Source organism: Pipistrellus hanaki (genome assembly GCF_964339955.1).
Source record: "Pipistrellus hanaki genome assembly, chromosome: 5".
NCBI classification, from domain to species: domain Eukaryota; kingdom Metazoa; phylum Chordata; class Mammalia; order Chiroptera; family Vespertilionidae; genus Pipistrellus; species Pipistrellus hanaki.
The window spans coordinates 5,086,269-5,110,330 of record NC_140507.1 but is presented as its reverse complement, the minus strand read 5'-3'; the positions used below and the strand labels follow the sequence as shown (position 1 = coordinate 5,110,330).

At 41.5% G+C, this 24,062-nt stretch overlaps 1 protein-coding gene across 2 annotated transcripts in view; it reads left to right on the top strand.

Moving 5' to 3' along the window:
• Nucleotides 1–24,062, top strand: part of RANBP17 (RAN binding protein 17) — a 217,566-nt gene that overhangs the window by 178,201 nt on the left and 15,303 nt on the right. For both annotated transcript variants that reach the window (XM_084886137.1, XM_084886138.1), the window contains 3 exons: nucleotides 6,905–7,119; nucleotides 9,390–9,528; nucleotides 15,791–15,957. In XM_084886137.1, the coding sequence (XP_084742263.1) occupies nucleotides 6,905–7,119; nucleotides 9,390–9,528; nucleotides 15,791–15,957 (521 nt within the window). The remainder of the gene's footprint in view (nucleotides 1–6,904; nucleotides 7,120–9,389; nucleotides 9,529–15,790; nucleotides 15,958–24,062) is intronic.

Sequence of the window (24,062 nt, the reverse complement as noted above, 5' to 3'; positions counted from 1 at the left end):
TATGCTCAATTTCCATTTGTCTAATCTTTTCTTCCCTTTGCCTCTGGGTGCTGGTATCTTTAGTGACATCTGTTGGTTAAAGAGTGCACAGAAGGGAGGAACAGTGTTTGTTTTTCTAAGACTGGCTGGGATGGAACTGCTTTTATTTCTTCCTTATGGCCCTGATTTAAGTTCAGCATGAAATCTGAACTTTAAAATGAGCACAACAAGCTATGCTTATTCGTTATACACAAGAACTGACAGCAGGGTTCTTTTTAGCATTGTATGCTCCAGGTGCATTTAAGGTATGACTTAATGGTATGCATAAATGGAATTTGTAAAGTCCTCGCCACTGTTATTTTCTGTGGTTTTCAAACTGGGTTCTGCAGAACCCTAGAGATTATGACTGTGCCACAGAGGCCCTCCAGAGAGGGGAGGGGTGGACCTACTGCCGCCTTAACCAGAACCACCCAGCTATATAGTTGCACTAGATTAGTTCTCCTGTTTAACAGAAAATTTTGTAAGAGAGTTTGAAAATTACTGGAATGGCTAGTAGAAGTGTTGGAAGAACGAATGTTTATGATTGTATACTCATGTTTAAATGATTGCAATAAGATACCTAAAGAATGCATTGGTCTTGAAATAACTAGAGACTTCCTAAAGTGTCCCCAGGAAATAATAGTTCTGGAAAACAGATTGTCAGGAACCATAGATATGGCTTTAGATCTTATCAAAATAGGATTGGTTGGGGACATAGAATGACATGGTAGAGTAAACTCACAAAAGTCTCCTGAGATAATGAAATTATTAACACCTTGGGGATCCCAAGGATCAGGTGGCTACAAAGCAGGGCCGTTAGGACTGCATTCCACAGAGAGGTCAGAAGCTGCGAGTCTTGGAGTCCTCTTTGCCACAACACATCTATTGGCCATTTGTCCTCTTTGGAGGAGTGTCTATCCAGTTCCTCTGCCCATTTTTTAATTGGATTGTTTAATTTTTTGGTATTGAGTTTTAAAAGTTCTTTATAAATTTTGGATATTAACCCCTTATCAGATGTATTGTATTATTGGAGAATATGTTCTCCCATTCAGTGGGTTATCTTTTCATTTTGTTGCTAGTTTTCTTTGTTGTCCAAACCTTTTAGTTTGACATAAGTCCCATTTGCTTGTTGTTTTTTCTTTTCTTTTCTATCCCTTGTCTGAGGGATAGACATCCAAGTAGAGAGTATGAATATGGAGTTGATATATGTTCTGAAGTTTAGAGGAAAGGTCTGGTCTCAAGAAGCAAATATGAGAGTCATTGACTCGTAGATGGTATTTAAAGCTGAGAAACTAGATAAGATCACCAGTTACCAGGGTAGTGATCTAGGTTTGATCCCTGGAGTACTCCAGTGTTAAGAAGAAAGGGAGAAGAGGAGAAAGGAGCAAAGTAGAATGAGAAGGAGCAAACACTTAAGTGAAAGAAAATCAGAAAAGTGTGTGTCATATAAGACACGGAAGAAGAGATAGGCAGTCAGCTATGTCAAAAGCTGCCAATGGATCAAATGAGGGAGGGCTAAGAGTCAACCAGTACGCTTTGCAACAAGAAGACCATTGGGAACCTTCAGAAGAGCACTTGCCATGGAGTGGGTGTGAAAGAGAATCAGAGAAGAAATGATGGTAGTGAATATAGACAAGTTTTTGGAGAGGTTTTGTTATAAGAAGGAATATTTCGCATGGAAGTAAGGCCAAGAGAAGGTTTTTTTTTTTTGTTTGTTTGTTTGGGGGGTTTTTTTGTTTGTTTTTTAATGGAAGAGATAACAGCATGATTTGTATTCCATTAAGATTGCATAGGAGAGAGGGGGGAATATTGTTGGTGCTTTGTCCTGAAGCACATAGAGGAGTGGGGAGCTAGTTGAACATGTTAAGGGGTTGGCTTTTACAGAAGGCAGTGTATGTGAGTGCATTTGCCAGTAAATACCGTAGGTGGATATGGTATTGAACATTTAAAATTAGGATATATTCCCAAAGGTAGATTTACACATTTTTATCTTTTTAATAAATATTACTAAATTGCCTTCTAGACTGGTTGTACTAATATACATTTCCTACAGTTTTCTTAGTTTCCCCACAAGCTTATTCGCACTACATCGTTTTAACTTTTTTCAATCTAAAAGGGAAATGTATTCCTCTCCAGTCTCTACAGCTTCAGGTCTATCCCAAACTATTTAGGTCCAGAGGCCATGGCTGGTTTGCACAGAGTCCGAGGGAGGAGTGACCTGAAGTAAGGACACGCTGGCGGTTCTCTCCCCGTAGCTGTTCTGATGATGAATGAAGACAGCCTGGAGAGCTGTCAGCGAAACATCAAATTCACTTTAAAACTTTAGAGATTAAAAGGGAAAAAGAAAAGATAAATCAACTTAATGGATTGCTTTATAAGCCAGGAAATAGCATTGTTCATACTGTTAGTTCTTTCTGGTACAGCATGCTGCTGTCGTATCTTATCCCTCCTACCTTTTTCCCTAAGTATTCTGTGAAAGCACCACACTGTGCCCCCTGGAGCCATTTCTCTATTGAAGGAACAGAGGGAAGGCGGTCACAGATAAAGAGGCGACCTTACTTTGAATTATGAACTAGAAGGAAGTGACATTATTGCACACCACCCACACCCAGCTCCACCTCCTCCCCCTTTCCAGGCCCTGGCTCCCCGGGTGTGAGCTCACGGCGATTAGCCTGGCGAGAGAAATGGCCCCTGGTGCTGTGTGCTGTTGTAGTTGACTTTCACAGAGCACTGGGGTAAGCACTTCACACACTGTCTCCTTTCCTCCACTTCATACCTGTAAGAGCCTTGTGAGTTATCGGGACTGTTGTTATTCTCATCTTACAGATGAAGAAACTGACTTACAGAGGATAGTAATCTGCCCAGACACCCAGGTAGTAAGAGAAGATGTAGGACACAAAGCCTAGGTCAGAATGACTCAGAAGCCCACCAGTTCATCACTGCATGTTTATGAACTTAATTATCTTCCGTTGGGGTGTTCTCTTTTCTCCAGTTCTCCAGCGGAGGCTGTGCAGGGAGCTGCTCCTCTGTCAGGGTGGGGAAGAAGGGAAGAACTTCAGGGACTCAGCCACTCAGGGCAGGGGCGTGTCAGAGGAAACAATGTAAATAAAAATAGCTTTGCTGGTGTGGTTCAGTGGTTGAGCTACCTATGAACCAGTAGGTCACGGGTTCATTTCTTGGTCAGGGGCACATGCTGAGGTTGCAGGCTGAATCCCCAATAGGGGGCTTGCAGGAGGCAGCCAATCAATGATTCTGTCTCATCATTGATCTATCTCTCCCTTCCTCTCTCTGAAATCAATACAAAATTATTTTTTTTAAAAAATAGATCTGAAAGTAGATGTAGGATAAACCAAAGAGATTTCACCTCTTTATATATACATCCCTCTCTGAATCTAGATCCTGAAAGTTGTCTAGAAGAGTATTTCTGAGTGCTGGAAGCTAACAAAAAACCAAGCAAACGAAAGAGGCTTCCCCAGAGGACAGAGGAGAGGCTACAAAAGAGGAACCCAGCCATCCATGTGCACTAATACTGAGGGAAATATTTACAGAGCCCAGTTACTGTATCAGACCTCCTCTGCTTATTTCCCGGTTCGCTCCCCTCATTAGCAGATCTTTTCTACGGAGCAGCACGTCCAGGAGGAAGGATGGCAGGTCCTGGCTTTGGGCCTCCTTTCCCCCACTGTGGCCTCTGGCCAGGTGAACCGTTCATCTTCTCCCACGGCCCAGCCTCTCTCCTCCACAGCCATCTTAGCCAGGTCTGATGTCAAAGGTGTACCGGCACCTCCTTCCCCGCCCCAGCCATGGCAGATGTAGTCCGTGGGGTCAGTGTAACAGGCCTTTCTCTCCAGAGGGACGTGCTGAGAAGGAAGGAGATGGGGTTTTCAGGCCCCGGATGGAGCAGGGAAGGCAAGCAGGGTTGTCACCCTATAATGGAACATCAGAACCAAACCGCAGCCCTGTGGTCGCCATGAGGTCCGAAAAGTTGGCGACCGCTGCTATAAGCTATTTGAGGGCAGGGCCTCCAATTTCAATAAGTATTGTTGAATAAAGCTGAATTAGAGTCAATAATTGACAACTTAGCCACGACTTCTTTTTTTTAATTAAATTTATTGTGGTGACATTGATTAGTAAGATGATATAGATTTTAAGTGTTCCGCTTTATAATACATCTGCATATTGCATTGTGTATTTACCACCCAGAGGCACCATCTGTTTGACCCCCTTTAGCCTTTATTGCTCCGCACCCCTCTTTCCCTCCGGTAACACCATACTGTTCTCTGTGTCTAGGAGTTTTTGTTTGTTTGCTCATTTGTATCCATAGTCTTTATAGCCACCATGAAATGCCCCCGAGGCGCTGGAGCACAATGAGATAAGTGTTTCCTATTTCAGAAGTATTACTCATTCTACGTAGCACGGTCATATACTATTCACTGTTTTAATTAACACAGATGTGTCTGAAACGGTCCAAGAGACATGCGTGCCAGTTTGCAACTTTCACATGAAGTTAAACGTTTTGGTTCTAAATAATTAATCCTTCTTGCTGATAAGTTAGCCAGTCGTTCCCTCCCTTCCCCGCCCCAACAGAGACCATGGTCTGCCTATTCCACCTTGTGCTGAAGACTTTAGGACCTTTACTTCCCTCTGAAGGACATTAGCATAAAAAAAATCCCAAAAGATGAGCCAAAATGCATAGACTACCACCACTCCTCAGCTACTCTGGCTCTTCCCATCACCGGAAACCGTGCTTTTCTTTCCTGGGAAAGGCCCGCCTTGGTTTACATTGATTTGAGGCAAAGGTAGGCAAGCAGTGGTTGACAGCTGTCCTGTCCTGCACTGCCCTGTTTTCTTAGCCCTCACACCTGTGCATTTCACTGCCTGGAATCCATTCCTCTCCCTCCAAGTTCAACTGGGAAACTGCAGCAGGTCCTTGAGAAGTAACCTGTTCTATGGTGTCTTTTCCCATGCTCTCCTGCCCACGCAGTGTCCGTGTCTTCTCTTCCCATACATCTTGACACATCTCTGTGTGTGTGCCACCTTACGTGCAATTATTTTTACAGATCTGTTTCCTCCACCAGACTGAATTCCATCAGAGAATTCATTTGTTTTTCCCAGCACCTCACACACAGGAACTGTTAAGTTAATGCTGTCATATTGCATTGAATCTGTGTGGAAATCACTGTCTGTAAGGCGAGTTAGGATAAGATGATGAGAGAGGGTGTAGAAGTTGACACGGAGTAAATTCCAAGATATGCTTCTGCATTCCGGACAATGGTTTTGTCATCCATGTGTGTAAATGATAAGCAAAGCTGCATGGGCTTCTGAGCTCGCACAGAAGAAAACCTGTATATGGACATGTTTCAGTTAGGCCAGCCGAGGGTGGTTTTATGCTTAACCTCTTAGTCCACATGTGGTTACCATGATAAACACATAGGTCGGGATTCTAAATGGAAGCAAGCACTGTGATAGTTGTGGGACCGGAAATTTGTTTTAGGAGTTATTAGACCTTGTACAATCTTGGGCAAAGATGGGGAAATAGTGAGGAGAGTTGGAAGTTGAGGAGAAAAATCACTGATTAGTGCTCCTTAAACAATGACATGGATGGACAAGTTGGAGCTGGCAGGAAAATCTAGAAGCTTCCCACACCCAGCTGCTGAGTGGACATGAAAGGAGGTGGTGAAGGGCTGGTGTAGTGGCGTGGACCTCAGTGAGAGACTGCTGCCTCTGCATAGCTGCCGCTCTGCAAGTTTGCTGCCAGGAGCTTGGCAGTGATCTTGGGATCCTTGGTCAGCAGGGCTGGTAGCTCCAGACACAGCAGGAAGAGCAGGGACAGACTGAAGCCAGTGGCATTTCTACATCTTATTCTCACCATTTCTGATCACAATGGCCTTAAGAAGGTGGCTACTTCCCCTCAACCTTCCAAGTCTCACATGAGTTTCTGTTTTGCCCAATTCTAGCCCACAACCATACAGAAATGGATTCTGGGAAAGTTAATTCTTATTTAGCCAAGTTGACACAGTACAAAATCACAGCAATGTACCTCTAAATTTTGTAAATTGCATTCAGTTTCCATTTTAGTAGTGGTACTTACTTGAACAGGAAAAGACAGAGCTAAGAAACATTCACAACTTTATATTTTTTGAAAAAGCATTCTTGGGTTTTGCCTAGACTATACCTTACTGGCAAACATTCAGAAACAAATTGTTGGTTGTAAATGTTAAGGTGATTGTATAAACATTTCTTTGTCTTTTGATGGTCAACCTAGAATTTAAGTACAGTTTTCAAAGCAGTCATCTCTTGAGATCTTCTGCAAAAGGATCTAAAGAGAAAAAGGAAGGAACGTTTTGTGTGCTGTGCCATGAACCTCTTATGTGTCTCCTTTCATTTAATTCATATACCAAACCTGTGAGGGTCCTAACGGTGAAGTAACTCAAGATCAAGTTCATATAAAAGGGTTGAGAATTCACCCCAGAATTTCGAGTAATTTATATCTCAGTCTAGGTTATCTTTTTCTCTTGACTTAGTTGGTTATTTACATTTACTCCTACTTTTTTAACAACTTACTGAAGAATGGATAACACACATCAAAGTACAAAAAGTGAACTAATCCTGAATACAACTCAATGAATTTTTATGTGTCTTTGTATACATCCAGATAAAAATAGAAAATATTTCCTAATGCCCTTGATTGATTCCTTGGGCCCTTTGTGCCTGTCAGGTAAACTGCCTTATGTTTATATTTTCATTACATGAATGGTGTAATTCTTGAAACAACAGTAGGGAAGTGAGCATAAACAGTAAAGCAAAAATGTGAGATAGGCTGCCTCATAACTGCTTTGAATTGTATCTACTTATATCACTTTCTCTTTCTGCTTTTACCCTAAAACAGGTAATCAGATCCTGTCCCTCGGGAGCCTCTCAAAAGATCAGATTTATCCAATGAAACTCAAGGGCATCTCCATCTGCTATTCGGCTCTCAAATCTGCCTTGTGTGGAAATTATGTCAGCTTTGGCGTCTTCAAGTTGTATGGGGACAACCATTTTGACAACGTACTCCAGGCCTTTGTCAAAATGCTGCTGTCAGTGTCCCACAGTGACTTGCTGGTAAGCAACCTCGCATCATGGGAGTCTTTTGTGGGGAACGTGAGAAGTAGCACCCCTGTGGCTTGGAATTGAGATAATGAAGCTGGGGGAGTTAGCACAGTACCCGGACATTTTACAGTTTAGGTCAGCAGCTTGCTTTAGCTTACAGAACTTTGAGCAAGTATGGTAGCTCCGTTGGTATAATTAAACATGCAATTTTAAAAACTGCAGCTCCCACCTTCTGACAAATTAGTGGTCCAGAGTGCTCCAGGTTCTGCACCTAGAGAAAATGTAATTAGCAATTTCAACTAATTGCTTACAACCAGTCTTATAATTTAGCAAAGGTCCCTGTTTCTGCAGGAGAAAATGCAGGGTTGGCTGCAGGTTCTTCCCCTCCCATTCTCCTGTCTGCCTCCCCTGCTGTGTGGCCTGCATGTCCACTAATAGTCTGGGTGGTGGACAGAGAGCTGACCTGGAAGCCGCACAGCCTAGTGTAGTCTCAACCCTGCCACTCACTGGTCACTTACCGTGAATCAATCACCTTCTCTATCTCTCCAGGCTTTCATTTCCTCACCTTTAAAAGGAGTGAATTTAACAAAGTGATCTCTAGGTCCCTTTTCTACTCCGCCATCTAGTTTCTGTGATTTATGTCGGTGGTTTTCAAACCTTGAGGCCCATCAGAATCACCTCGGTGCTTGTTGGAGATTCAAATTCAAGGCTCCTCCACTGAGCTGTGTCATTATGAGACTTTTTTAAAACATTTCTGCCTGGTTAAATAAAAGCTAATACATGCCCATTGTGATTACAGTGATTGCTTCATAGCACAGCCAAGTTCATGCTCAGGCTTCGTTTAGGCTTTTCCACCTGCTCCCAACCCAAAGTGACAAGATCTGGGGGGTCTTCATCAGTCAGCTTGTGTGAGAAATGCTCCTTGACATTCTGATCTCTTCCTTTCTTTCTTTCTTTTTTGCTAATCCTCATTCAAGGACATTTTTCTCATTGATATTTTAGAGAGAGTGAATGGGAGAGGGAGAGAGAGAAACATTGATGTGAGAGAAGCACATTGGTTGGTTGGCTCCCCATGCACCCCAACTGGAACAGGGATCAAACCCAGGTACAGGTACATGCCCTTGACTAGGAATTGAAACTAACTCCGTAATCCTCCAATTTGAGGATACTTCAGGCTCCCTTAGTGTATATATTTAAAAGGTCCATTTTGGGACCTCTTTCCAGAACTTTTCACTTAGTGTGTCTGGAATGAGGATCAGAAAACTGCGTTTTTAACAAGCATTCACAAAGTTCTTCTGACATGGTTGTAATCTCACTTTAGGATATATTGCTCCGGTTTAGTTCTCTTTTGAGGGTACTTTTTTGATATTGGTTTGAGTTTTATTTCAGCTTTTCCGGGTATCTTTCTCAGGTGCTTATCTCTTACCTGTAGTGTATGGTATATATTAAGCCATTTACCAAATTATGGTTTCGCTAGAATGGTTGACAGTGTGTAAATAAAGAAGACTGTAACGCCAAATCCTATTACAATAGGAAATTTACATGTGTTAAGGAGAAAAAAGGTTGCCAAGCCATTGTTAGGCTTATAATGTTCTAGTCCAGAAAAATAATTCAGTCGTCTATATCCCATACTAAAGAGATTTTGCTTGCTTTTAAGTGTTAACCATGGTAAGGTAAAGTTGACATGACGTACTATGCTGGAGCTTCAAGTCAGGATCTCTGGACATCAAGAGATTCCTATTAGAACCCTTTAAATGCTGAATTGAGATTCCAAAACCGGTTTGGCTCAGCGGTAGAGCGTCGGTCTGCGGATGGTTTTCCTTGTACTTGTGATTTTATCTTCAATCTCTTATATTGTTGCAAAATGGCATTGTAACCGTTGGATAACTGTCAGGTGAATTGTGCTCTGTGTCTTTTAAGAAAGAGAACTATTTAGATGTTGAAATAGGTTTGATTCCAATCAAGGGCATGTACGTTGGTTGTGGGCACATCCCCTGTAGGGGGTGTGCAAGAGGCAGCTGGTAGATGTTTCTCTCTCGTCGATGTTTCTAGCTCTCTCTCTCTCCCCCTTCCTCTCTGTAAAAAATCAATAAAATATATATTTTTTAAATAAAAAATAAATGCTGAATTGAGAATTATTACATTTGTTTCATATATTTCTTTTATATTTATTTTGTTTAAGTAAGTTTACCATTTCCACTATTATAGATGGCAATTTCCACTGGACTGTAACACGCCTTTTGCTTCTCTGTGGCTTGACATTCAGTATCTCTGTGTTGTAGCAATATCGGAAACTGAGCCAGTCTTACTACCCACTCCTGGAATGCCTCACCCAGGACCACATGAACTTCATCACCAACTTGGAGCCTCCTGTGCTCCTGTATGTTCTCACCTCTATCTCAGAGGGGCTCACTACTCTTGGTAAGTAGCATGGAGAACGTGGTCTCTTAATGTCCGAGCTCATTCAGATGATCATGGGAAAAGGGGGGAAAGATTATGTGCACAAATGAAAGACTATAACTATAATTCCGATACTCTGCCCCACAAGTCCTACCTGCCTCGTCCTCCCCAAATTCCAGCTCTTTCTCTTCCACTCGGTGAGATGCGCTGACTTGTTTGGCTCCCCCTTCCTCGCCTGTAGCCTGGAGCTGCCTTGGGAGCGAGCTTGAGCACTTGTGTAGGTACTACCTCATTTGTTTCCTCCTCTCTGGTTTCACAGTCCTGTACTACTTGTTGTGCAGTAATTGCAAAATGTTGTTTCATATATTTTGTTCTGTTTTCTAGTTGTTTATGGCAGAAGGGAAAATTCTCACAGCAGTTAATCCGTCATGGACAGAATCTGACGTCTTGTCTTTTATTATTACAGTTTGACTTGACATTCTTTTATCTCACATCATAGTAATACTGGGAGATTTTTAATTAGTTGCAAGTGGCTGTGTTCTCCAAATGTGGTCTTAGGCCTGGAATCTGCATTTCAACAAGTGACATTATGGAGAGAACACTGAACTTGGGATTAAGTTCCAGTGCTGCCACTCATTAAATATATGACCATGGGCGCCCACGCTGTGCCTCGTGCTGCCATAGGTGTTTTCGTTTCCTTTTCAGAACCATCTACTCACCAACTAGGTTAGGCACTCTAATTACACTGCTTGTCTTTATTTCCTACTTGATTGCAAGCTTCTGAAGGAGAGGAACCGTCTTGATCAGACTCTCCCAGAGCCTGGTACTAACAAGTACTCACTAAGTATTAATTGAGTGAATTAATTAGATAAGATTATTTTCATTAAATGGATGGTAAACTGTGGCTCAGAGAGGTGAAACAATTTGCCTAAGGTCATACAACTAATAAGTGCCTGATCGAGGAGTCTTTCTAACTAAAACTCACTCGTTCTTCTCATCTGCCACCCTGCGAGATGTACCTGGTAAAGTCACAGTTTCGGTGGCTAGATGCCTGGTAGAAATGGTTTTCCTTGTACTTGTGATTTTATCTTCAGTCTCTTATATTGTTGCAAAATGGCATTGTAACCGCTGCCATAAACAACTAGAAAACAGAACAAAATATATGAAACAACATTTTGCAATTACTGCACAACAAGTAGTACAGGACTGTGAAACCAGAGAGGAGGAAACAAATGAGGTAGTACCTACACAAGTGCTCAAGCTCGCTCCCAAGGCAGCTCCAGGCTACAGGCGAGGAAGGGGGAGCCAAACAAGTCAGCGCATCTCACCGAGTGGAAGAGAAAGAGCTGGAATTTGGGGAGGACGAGGCAGGTAGGACTTGTGGGGCAGAGTATTGGAGTTATAGTTATAGTCTTTCATTTGTGCACATAATCAGGTGAATTGTGCTCTGTGTCTTTTAAGAAAGAGAACTATTTAGATGTTGAAAATAACCACTTGTCTTTCTCCTCCAATAACAAATTTTCGAGAAGACATTTATAGGTAGGTTTACTCTATCGATGATAGAATAGTGACTTGCTTAGCGGGATGTTAAAAAATTTTAGTCAGTCATCATTCATTAGCATTTTTAACCCGGGCCTGCTATAATGTGGGGAAAGGTAAAGGGCAATAAGGAAAGTAATTATAGTATCTATACTTTTAATCACCCATCTACCATCACCAGCACCACCACCCCCCGTACTCTTTTTTACAGAGACCAAGCACAGGGCTTACAAAAAGCTGTTCTCAACGCATTCACTCACTCAATAACAATTTTGCATAGAATTGTGTACCAGGTACTATTCTAAGGTCCCTGCTCAGGGGAAGCTTATCTTCTAACGGGGAGAGAGAACAACACACACACACAAACACACACACACACACACACACACACACACAAATGTCAAATCCTGATATGTGCTAACCCAAGACTTTAAATGGGATCAAGAATAGAGAATGGTTAAGTGGCTTCTTTAGAAGTGGCGGGGACAGGGTGCACTCCAAGAAGTAAAGGAGGCGCAAAGGCAGAGCAAGGAGAGGTGAGGGCAGCCAAGAAGGTGAACCAACTGGAAACTGCCAGAGCTAACATGTTTAATATTAATCAATAGAATGTGTTATTATTTTGATCACATTCTTAAATTTGATGGACTAAATTGTATGCATGAGTGTAATATGGGAGTGAAATATTCAGGAAATAATTTAGAGACTTAGAGACCTTGTACATGTTTCCCTCACCAAAAACATGCTAAAGAGAAAAAAGCTGTGGGATTATCTACCTAGAATGACAGGCGTGGTGTTCAAGGGATTGAAATAGCCAGGAAGACAAGTAAGTGAGAAGGAAAATCTGTGTCATGCACTATGCCCGGGCACTTTGTCTCATCACTTTCTCACATAAGTAGGTGGTATTAAGCACATTTTGCAGAGGTGCAAGTTGAAGCTCTATAAAGTCAAACATCTACAAAATAGAGATTGAAATCTAGATCTACTTGTTTCCAAACCCACTCCAACCCTCAAATAGGCCTTTTATTTCTGAAATTGCCTTTCACGCCATATTTTTCCAAGACCTTCATACAACCTTACGCTGTGGTGAGAAATTTTGAGTCAAAACCATATTTCAGCTCAGTCCTATTATCTTTCTTCTGACTCTCAGTTAAGCAACTCTTCCCTACACAGTTGACTTTTCGGCACAGCTTTCTATGATGGTCCTAGGCAGCATGTTAATAAAGACTATTAATGACGCATGCGCTTCCTGTGGAGACCAGTTGCAGGAGAAAAGGAGCATTGGGTGATTCTCAGTGCCAAACAAGTTGCTACAGAAGACACATGCATGATAGGCTTAAAATTATATCCAAATTGTCTAAATTACTGATGAATCGTTAAAAGATTCTAAACACCAAGAACTACCATGTTTCCCCGAAAATAAGACCTAGCGCATGGAAAGATAAGACATCCCCTGAAAATAAGACCTAGCGCAACTTTGGGAGAAAAAATTAATATAAGACACTGTCTTATTTTCGGGGAAACAGGGTAGAACAAAATATGAAAACTCATGACTTCTTTCATGTCAAGAGAATTTCATTATTTGAGCCTCATGCAGTAGCTCGAGCTGTAAATAAAGAAAACTGATAATAATGCATAGTCCTCAGCACTGTTCATTCTGTTTTTGATCAAATGCTCTTGATCCTTCTGATTCCACACTTTTCACTCTACCCTGAAATAACATTTATCCTTTCTGAGTCCCCACCCATAAATCAGCTTGCTTTTACTGCAGAGATGTATGTTCCAACCTTTGTGTCTAAAGTGTTTACCTAGCTTTTTCGTAGCTGACTCAGTAGATTGGAACCTTTTAATGCAACCTGCATGGCATGTGGTCACCAAATCTATGGGAAGTCGTTCTAATTTTTGTGTGAGTGATGGCATATTGCTCTCCACTGGTGAGGGGACCATATCTATTTCCTGCTTGTTTCCTTTTGTAGATGTTAAGTTATTTAACCCATCTTCTTGCATGGCTAGAACTTTAAAGGCAGAAATGTAAAGGAAAAGGAAAAACAGCCAGACTCAACAAGTAAATTTTGTGCCTAGATGTTTTCCACTACATTATACTACTGCTCAGGGTTAGGAAACCAAACTTTCTTTTCTGCGAAGTGACCCAGTTAGTGGGGAGAGGTAAACAGTTAATTAGTTATCAATCAATCAAATGCTATACCTTTAGGAGGGAAACAAGCTTCTTTCTTAAAAGCCTATAGCTCCACAGGTTCCCAAATCTGTTGTCCATGCCCATCTTTTAGACTTTCATTCAACCCTTGTTTTCCTGCATCAGCTACCAATGTTATGCTCAATCTTAAATACATACGTTTGTTTTTCAAAACTTGGCCCCAATGCATGGCTACATGGAACAGACTGACAGTCAGAGGAGAGGGGGAGAACCGGGTCAAAGAAGAGAGTGGCCAAAGAACATATATGCATAGTGCATAGACAGCAGAGTGGTGAAGGCCAGCAGAGCGGTGGCAGGGGTGGAGGTGGACACAGGTCCGGGGGGGCAATGCTGGTTATCTGTAATAATGTCAACAATCAAAACAACTTGCCCCCAAGCTACCTTTCCTATTTACTCTGCCATTTCTTCCTAAAACAGTATGTGTGAAAGGCTTATAAATGGCAGTGTTGTATCAACTGTGGATTTTATTATTAAAACACATCTCAAGACCTCTGAAAAACTTTCTCAGGTTAGTTTTGCGTACCCGTTCCTCAGTCAGTTCAGCTAATAGTTCACCTCAGATCTGTGGCAGGCTCACACGTGTATCAGAACCTCAGAGGTAAACAAAGGGTAAAAAACTATTTCCTTAAGAAGTTGATAATCTGCTTTCCCAGTTAACTCTTTGGAGTCCACCACGTTGCCATTTTCTGAGTGCCATAGTGTTTTCAGTGGTTTCTCTGGCTGTTCCTGTCACTAACCATCAGCTCCCTGGTATCATGTCCATAGTTAGCATTAAACAAAAACAGCAGGACAGTGTCACACTCTGAATCAAATCCATGAATTTTGGGTAATCTACTTAACGTCTGGGCTTTATTTTTATTAATACAAATAACAGCACCTACTATATACAAAGTCGTTTTTAGAAGTTCATGAAACGATCATTTTGGTGTTCAAAGGAGACTCAATAAATGGTTGTTCTATCTTGTCACTTTCTTGCTTAAAAAAAACTTCAATAACACCTCTGTTGCCCTGACCAGTTTGGGTCTTGGGTTCGATTCCAGTCAAGGCACATGCCCGGATTGCAGGCTTAATCCCCAGATGGGGGTGTGCAAGACGCAGCCAATCAATGATTCTTTCTCATCATCGATGTTTCCATCTCTCTCTCTTCCTCTCTGAAATCAATAAAAATACATTTGAAAAAAGAATAATAATATAACACCTCTGTTGCCTTTCAGATTAAATGTAAATGTCTCAGCCCACTATCAGATGTCCTCAAGGAAGATCCCAACCTACTTTGTCAGCCTTCTCTCTCTGACTCCCCCCTCCACGTTCTTTCGCTCAGACTGAAAGCCCTGATCTCTCAGCACACCCTCCCCTTTCACCTTGAGGGCAGCCTGAGGCCCCTTTGTGATGTCGGAAGGTGCTGATGCTTACATATATGCTTCCTTAATACCCAATTTTGCTTAATATCTACTTAATTTTAGTTATTAAAAGCACAGATCCAGAGTTCCTCCTTGTCTATTTTCTTGTCATGGCTCCACAGTCATGTAGCTCTGTGTCAGTGGACAAGTCACTTATTCCCACAGTGTCCTCCCCTATACATGGAGATAATAGTAACAACTATTATAACGCTGGTGTGAGGATTAACAGTAATAATCCGTGTAACTACCCTGTTTCCCCGAAAATAAGACAGTGTCTTACATTAATTTTTGCTCCCAAAGATGCGCTAGGTCTTCTTTTCAGGGGATGTCTTATCTTTCTATGCACTAGGTCTTATTTTCGGAGGATGTCTTATTTTCGGAGAAACACGGTAACACAGTAAGTCTCAAAAAATACCAGCTGTTGTGATGAGACTAGTTATTTTCTTCTCATTTAGCTCCGCAGTACATCTTACAAATGATGAGAAAGGTTAAGTGCCTCTTTCAAAGTAACAATACAACAAGTAGTTGCAAAATATGGAATTTGAAACCAGAGCTGCCTGGCTCCCAAATCCATACCTTTCTACCACGTGTGTACCTGGTGGTAATCTCTCTTCGGGGAAAACTGCCCTTCCTCGTGTCTAACTCGAATAACTTTGCCAAGTCCCTCTCAGGTGCTGCCTCCTTACCCACACTCCCCTTGACGCCCATCCAGTGATGTCTCCCTCCCAGCCCTCCCAGTGGGTGGCACTCATTTCACATAGCGTGCTGATACAGTGACTTAGATACTAAACACAACCTCTGGCATCAGGTGTTTCCCCCGGAGCAGAGCACTTTGCACCGAGTAGATATTTATTAAAGTCACTGAATTGAACAGAGGCTCTTGAAGATCGCCAATGGGGAATTCTGTCCAGGTCTCCCCAGGACCCATGCACTTGCTCACATATCCTGCCACATCCCACAGTGGATAGTGGGTTTAAAGAATGAGCAAGGCCAAATACCTGCCCTCGGGAATTTGCAGTTTGATAAAAATGCTTTGGAACTAGAAGGTGATATTTTTAACGTAGTCATTGTAATGAATCAGTGAAGCAAACGCTTGAGTGATGCGAATTAATTCTCGTTGTTATTCGTACAGATACCGTGGTCTCCTCCAGCTGCTGTACCAGCTTAGACTACATCGTCTCCTACCTCTTCAAGCACATAGCCAAGGAGGGCAAGAAGCCCCTCCGCTGCAGAGAGGCCACCCAGGCCGGCCAGAGGCTGTTACTTTTCGTGCAACAGAACCCGGATGTCCTGCAGCAGGTACTGGTGGTTGGTCACCTGGCTTAAGAATCATTTTCCCAAAAGCCAGCCCGGTCCCTGAACATCTCTGAGAACACCTAGTCATGCCGAGATTCCTTACCAGTTACTCCCTAGGTATTTTCCCTGAAGGTAGGATATTGCACCAGCTTTAGGACTACCCAGCCTCACCTCAGTGAGGCCAGTATTCAGAAAGAGGCTAGTTCTTCCAAAGGCCTGGGAGGGGAAAGGCCGGAGCTAGAAACGGTCAACCTCTGATTTCTTCCTGGAGCCTCAAATAATGTCATCATAGCTTTGCCCTGTGAATACTTTGGAACTACCATCACCGGGGCTCCCAGTCAGTGCTTGGAAACTTGCCATTCATGCGTCATGGTTGGTATTTTTCCCATCTTAGGATGAGAAATCAAAGTTCAGATAGGTCACATTACTAGGAGCATCCTATATAATAAAAGCCTAATTATGCTAATTGTCCGATCTTTTGGCCAGTCACTATGACATGCACTGACCACCAGGGAGCACACACTTCAACTGGTAGATTAGCTTGCTGCTGGCATCTGGCCAATCGGGACTGGGCAACGGGACTAGACATGCCCTGAAGCCTTCCTGCAGTCCCTCCCTAGCCCTGATGGTGCACCCGTCGGGTCCCTCGCCTGGCCTGCACCCTTTCACATTCCACGACTCCTTGGGAGATGTCAGAGAGCTGGTTTTGGCCTGATCCCCACAGGTCAGGCCGAAGGACCCCACCGGTGCACAAATCTGTGCACTGGGCGTCTAGTTTAATAATAAGTAAAAAAGCCACAATTTATTGTCAAGTGTGTTTTCTGATGGGCTAATATGAGTTAGGTCCAAGTTTGATATTGTTTTTAAAAATTCACTTCTGCAAATCACAGTAACAACATGCTTAAAAAGAAATATACATGCTGGAAATATTTTTTTAAATGACATTTTTATATGGAAATACCATCACTATGATATTTTTCAGTTTCACTAGATTTGGCAAATAATATCTTTATAATGCTCCTAGTTGTTTTATTTTGCCAAATTATCTCCATTATAGTCTGGTTTGCAAATGTAAATGCTTTAATATGGTCATTAACCAGCAAAGAAGTTTCCTGCAATCAATAGAAAATGTCACTCCTGAAATAGGATGCGACAACAGCCATAGAAGAGATTTTCTTCTGGCTATTAATTTTTGCCAATATTTAAATGAAATTATGTGAACTTTATTTGTGGTAAGGTCTCAGTTAATCAGTTATTTTCCTGATGGGGAGAGGTGTAATTAAGATTGTGTGTAACGAAGTAAAGGGGTGTAGGCCTATAACTATTTGGTATGACTCTGGAATTATTACATGTTTGTGATTCAGTAAATATTAGAAGATAACTCACATTTATTGAGGAATTTCTGGTATAAGGTACAAGAGCGATTAAGACTCATAAGCCCTGGCTGATAGTTTGGCTCAGTGGATAAAGGGTCAGCCCTCGGACTGACAGCTCTTGGGGTCAGAGGTACATGATTAAGGGCATGTACCTCAGTTGCAGGCTTAATTCCTGCCCTGGTCAGGGCATGTGTTGGAGATAACCAGTCGATGTGTTCTTTCACATTGATGTTTCTATCTCTCCCTCCACCTCCCTTCCACTCTCTCTAAAAATCAGTGGGAAAATGTCCTCGGGTGAGGATTTTTTTAAAAGACTCATATGACATCATTTCACTCCTCAAAAAGGCTCCTGTCAGATGGGACAGAGACAGGTAACTAACCAATTCTATGAGAATTTGATTAATATAGTGATGGCAGAGTGACATAGGAGAAGAGGACTTTTAGAGGAGTCTTCTCTTTTAGACTCCCACAACAACCCTGAAATGTGGATATCATCATCCCCATTTTGCGGATGAATACATTGAGGCTAGAGAGATTAACTGGAAAGTGGGATGTGAACTAAGGTCTGTTTGTCTCAAAAGCCCAAGTCCTCGCCGCTTATACCTTTGGTTTTCAAGGGACTAGTTGGTGAGGATAAGATTGCAGATTCAACTGGACCATCTTTTCAAAATACACATTCCATCAAAAGTTGGGTGTACCTCTCCTCCCCACTCCCTACCTGCCCAACTGCAGAAGCCTCTGGCATTATTGGGAGTGTGTCATAGCCCTCAGGTGTTTTTGCAGGGAGCAGGTTGGAAACCACAGACTCAGTGCCTGTAGCCCATGGAGAAAATAAGTGCCATGGGTTGGCCAGGGGTCAGACCCAGCCCCCATCCCACCGTGGCAGGCAACAAGTGCACCACCAAAGCACTCAGCCATGGTCACAATATTGTCCTATAATCTTTGGCAGAAACTTTTAAACTTGGAAAATTTTAGCAAAAATCAATAGGCTGTGCCCTTAGACAAGTACCGTCCAATAGCGCAGAGCAAGTCCCGTGGCTGTGGAGACAGCCAAGTTTGTCTTTTCTCAGAATTACCATGCATTTGTTGGTTTAAGTAATTTCTGTGTTAATAATACTTGGTAATCCTTTACTTTATAGTGAATGACTAAGTAGTGATATATCTTTATTAGCAGTGGAATACATTCTATTTATTTGGAATGTAGGCTTTCAGATAGCATTTTAAATATTAATGCCTGGTATCTGGTAGTCAGCATAAATATGATTTGCATTAGCACTAGGTTATATCATCTTGAGTGCCTCTGATGTCAACTATTGGGCATGGTACTATCTGACATCATCTCCTTAGGTCACTGACAACTTTGACCTCTATTCTATGCACAGTTTCTGTCATCTCAAAAGCTCTTTTGAATTGATTTGAAATTTTGACTCTTCCCTTTATGAGGCAGTAAAATTGATAATTATTCAGATGGGAACTGAGCTCTGAGTGAAAAATCAATTCCACCCGCTCTCTGCTGCGTATAAAATTACTTCTGAGTCGGCTGGACTGAACGGATGGCCGGAGTAAAAGCAGCAGGCAGGAGGAGTGGGAAGAATTAGCTGGACAGAGCTCATAGCCTGAAGGGATGAACTTGGAAAAGAGGGAGTGGGCCAGTTGGGGGTTATTATGAGCAAGGGTGGGTCCCATTGATCATCTGTTTACATCATCTTCCCCAGACCTTATAAATCAGCCCTGAAGAGCAGCGGAGCCAGTTCAGCCTCTTACCAGAGGGACTGTGTATTAGATTATTCTCATTTTCACACTCAGATGAAAAGTGAGCCATTGATTATTCATTGGTCGCCCATTAAATGCTGATTTTATAGATGATTTGCCTATCACAGGAGGTAATGAACAAGGTTGCTGCTTCATAACTGGAGGTTTCAGTTTTCAAGACATCTGTGTCCGTTAAGTAATGCCTAACCCTATTAAAAGGAATGGGTTACAAATTGCTTAACAGTGCTGAAAAACTAGACCCTAATGACTAATTGTGCTTGGAGTTTAGAGAGGGTTTGTCAGCTCTTTAAGCTAAACTGATGCAATGATACTGCAATTATTTACTAGTTTGAGTTGTTTTTCCCCCCAACCTGGATCTATATTGCTGGAAGCATAATTGCATGAGGAGTGTCAATTCCAAATTGCAAAAGTTATCTCCTGAAGCTTCCAGAGCAAATGAGGCAGGAGCCCACTTAAAGGGTTTTCTAGCATCTTAATAGGCCTTCCATTTGTGTGCAGCAGCCTGGGAATGACATTTTAAGTGCCTCGCACCTTAAATGTGTGTCTTTTGGCCTGCTATGTGGCTTTAGATCTTCAATGTTTTTAAAAACATTTTCCCAATAAGCCATCTATCATATGTTGCAAACAAATCTAACTTTGCAAGCATTAAATGTAGTCCATTTGAAGATGCATTATAATTAAGTGGCTCTATTTCAAGTAAGAATTATTGTCTAACCAGCATTGTTTTGACTTAACAATTGAGAAAAACCCAGTTTATACATATTAAGAAAAAATCCCTTGCCCAACTGGTTTGTGGATAGAAGGTCAGCCTGCGGACCAAAGGGTCCCAGATTCCATTCTGGTCAAGGGCGCATGCCTGGCTTGCAGGTTCAGTCCCCAGTAGGGGATGTGCAGGAGGCAGCTGATCAATGATTCTCATCATTGGTGTTTCTATCTCTCTTTCTCTCTTCCTCTCCCTTCTTCTCTGAAATCAATAAAAATATATATTTTTTAAAAAGAAAAAATCCCCTGTGTTTTTATGTCATTAGAAAGATAAACTAAAATTTTAAGAACAGGCCAGTGGAACAGTGAATGAGCCCTGATCTGTTAAGATCAAACTTCTCTGTGAAATTGTTTTTATTTTATCACTAGTCATGTTCAGCGTTTCCATCCAGAACCCAGAGGTCAGCATTTATTTGTTATCTCTGAGTGGAAGACTTGTCCCAGTTGGTAAATGAGGGAGGGAGTTACAGAATTATAGGGGCACTTCCAAGACGTGGCTAATTCCCTTCCAGACAATCAGAATAGAACACTGAGGCTGAAAGCTTCTCTAAGTGAGAGCTTCTGGCTAAACTAAGAGCAGTGCCTTCCACAGAAGTAGAACCAGGACTGTGTGAGAGCAGCGTTACTGATTAGATTCTGCAATTGGCTTACCTGGTATTAACAAGTATTTTTAGCAATTATATTCTCCAAACTCTAAATACGTTGAATGAGGGAATTAGAACATTTAGTTTTGAATTTATCTACCCACATGTGTTTAACTATTTGGCTTAAGTGCCAAAAACCCAAAAATGTTCTAATTGTATTCTCTCCCTTTCGCCCTCCCCCCCACCTCTTTTTTTGCACTAACCTGGCATTTAACTACAAATTGTGAAGAGCTGTCAGGAGCTATAAGAATCATACTTCAGTAGGGACATAAACTGAAAGAACATTCACCCTTTCCTCAATCAGTCAGTCAATCAATGAAAATTGCTTTTGTATAGTGCTCTTTATGACATACATCCCAAAGTGAATTACAGCAAAAGGGAAATCATCTGCTCTTTTTTCATTTCTGTGTTTAGATTGAAACGATATTGCTCAACATTTTGACATACTATACAAGACATCTTTCATACTTAAGATCCCATTCCATAATAGTAAGTAGGGGAAAGTGCAGCCGCATGTTTAACTGACGCTGAGATTTTGGCCTAGAGAACCGTAGCAAGACTCCACAATGGGAAACACTTAAGCACATGAAATATATTCATGTCTCTTAGCCTCTTAAAAAATAATTAGCCAGATTTCTAATGTTATTAAAGACATTCTAGTGAACCCTAAACACAAAGTGTGCCCTCCACATGACCCATTAGCTCAGTCTGGTTGATTTGCAACTTTATTATAAAAAATATGACAGTAGATTGATATCAGAAACACACACTGACAGGCCATTCGGAAGACAATCAGGATAGCCTGGTTTGAAGTGGTTTGAAGGAAGCAAGGGATAGGTCATTAGACAGCGAAAGTGGAAAATCGGACCTCACGTGTCATGACACAGTTGTTTTTTGCAAATTCTGTTGTGAACAGGTTCTATGTATGCTATGTATTTATTTCTAGGAAAAAATACTGGCAAAATGTAAGTGCTTACTGTGTGCAGGCGCTAGCTTAAACTTTTATGCATTTAATCTGATTTTGTCAGTGTAGATCTCTGTGACATGATCTCCATTTTACAGATAAAGAAACTGAGGCACAGAGAGATTAGGTAACTTTCCCAAGGTCACATAGGCAATAAGTGGAAACCTAAAACTTTAGCCCAGCTCTTTTTAACTCCAGAGTTCACGTGCTTAACCACAAAGTGATGGTGGGTGACAAATCTGAATAATATGTGTATCTTAGGCACTTGCAATGAGGCAAGTTGAGCTTCCTGTAAGTCCCACCGGGACCATCCTTAAGGTACAGTGATTTAGAGCAGTCATCCTATACCTTGACTTTGTGCTGCAGCCAGAACGAAACAGATGGGCAGTGACCCAACGAGGCAGTGGGCAAGGGAGAGGACGGTTGCTTTGCCAGCTGGTACAGAAAGCCCAGACTCACACCACCGAGGCAGAGCTAGCACTTCCTCTCTGTTACACCCATACCCCATCACTGATTCTGTAGCCAGACACAAGGCGGGCGTAGCATTAGTAAGGCATGTCTCCTTGAGAAGATCAGAGTCCGGTAGTATACCATCTCATGATGGTCTTTGTGACTGTCCTTTAATGCCTTTGAGGTAGCTCCTGAGGTTCACTCTGGCCTGATTTTTCCAGGATGGAATCAATATGGCAGCTGTGAAATGAATTCGGGGGAACTAGTGTTTTTTGCACCCATCCCCCATTCCCAGCACATCCAAGGCTGCATCCTGATTTTTATCTCTGATTCATCAGTAAAGAATGCCATTTTTCATCTCTTTCTGGTTATAGACACCTTCTCTTTTCTAAAGAAAGCTTCTACCACTGAGTACCATTAGCTCTATCGAAGGTTATTCCTAGATCCTTTCACATTACAAAGTCTGAAACTCCCTGGTCAGGAGTCATGCAGGAGGCAACCAAAAGATGTGTTTCTCTCACATTGATGTTCCTCTCCGTTTTTCCCTCTCTCTTCTACTCTCCCTAAAAATCAGTGTACTCTTCAGTCAGTACTGTATGCCCAGTTACCATTTTTCCATCTCTGTGCTATATAATCCTAGAGAATTTCAAAACTATGAGACTTCCCAATGCAGGGGCCCTTGTACTTCTCACACCATTTCATGTGGCACTGCTGCAATGGTATTTTTATTTCTCTCTGATGTTTTGATAATTTTGGAAGCACACTTTTTTGATTAGTTGTTTTAAAAGGATGCAATTATTTTGTATACAGAAGGGATGCAATAAACAGGCAATGAAACTCAGTGAACATCTCTCAGAAATCTTATTTTCAAAATAGCCAAATTTGTTTGAGGCACAAATAAACTTCAGTTTGGGAGAGAGGGAGAAGGAGAGAGAGAAAGGAGGGGGGAATGAGAATAGAATCTAATTACTCAGAATATCAAAAAGAACTAGGGCTGGATAGAAGTGTCTAGATAACAGCCAGGTAGTAGAAGTCCAAAAGGGAGGAAAAGTCTTCGGAATGATTAATCTGTGACCAGCCCACTACCGATCAGTTTAGAAAACTAAAGTTTATGATATTAAAAACTTTCATTTAAATGGCATCTTATCCATGATATTATAAATAATTTGTGTATTCATCTGTAGAATGAGGATTTTAGTCCAAATCCTTTGTTACAAACCATATCTTTTCCACTTTGTTTTTATTTTTATTACAGAATGATTTGTTGAATGACTATTTCAACTGTAACCAAAACATGATATTTTAAAACACAAAATCCAATTGAAATAGAAAGCCATTTTTAATTAATAAATCACCAAATTATTGTTATAACTGTAACACCCTATATTTACAGGATATTTTGTTTTCCCCAAAGATCATCACTATCTTAATACTTGTCCCCACACCTAGCAGAGCCTGGCACCTCGTGATAGTTCATGGCTGTCTGCAAAACTAACCAAAACATTCGATATCAGAAGTCCAATCTGCAGGCGGTGACTTTAGGTATCAAATCTGGTGTGGTCATAGACTACTTGCCACATACTAAACTAAATGCTAAGGGAAGATCAGTATACTACTAGACTATTATTATATACTATATAATCACCCTGCTGAAATGCCACAAGAAAATTTCATCCTAAACATGGGTGAAGAAAGAACGAAATACTTCAAATATAGTTCCAAATGGTTAACAGAACAGGGAGGGGGGTTTTTGTGTGTGTTTACTAGAATATGTATTTTCTACCTCCAAGCACAATGTAATCCATTGATAGCGTAACTCGCCTTATTAATTGAAAGGGATGGAATCCACCAGATGTAGCCCAAACCAGCAGAGAGTTGGGTGACTAAGCAACAGCAAAGACACCATATTGAGTGAGCCAGAATTCAGTCTCCAAGCCATTCATTTCAGCCAGTGACAATACATTTAAACTCCTGTGCCTCAGCAGTGATTGATGGTTTAATATCATATATAATTTTTTTAATGAAGGAAAACCATTTAAATATGTTACCATTTGCACTGGTATTCTCCTATGTACATAACTGCATTTAATCATTATGGGGATTATTTTTATACTTGTGTAATTTGTATCCAAGAAATAA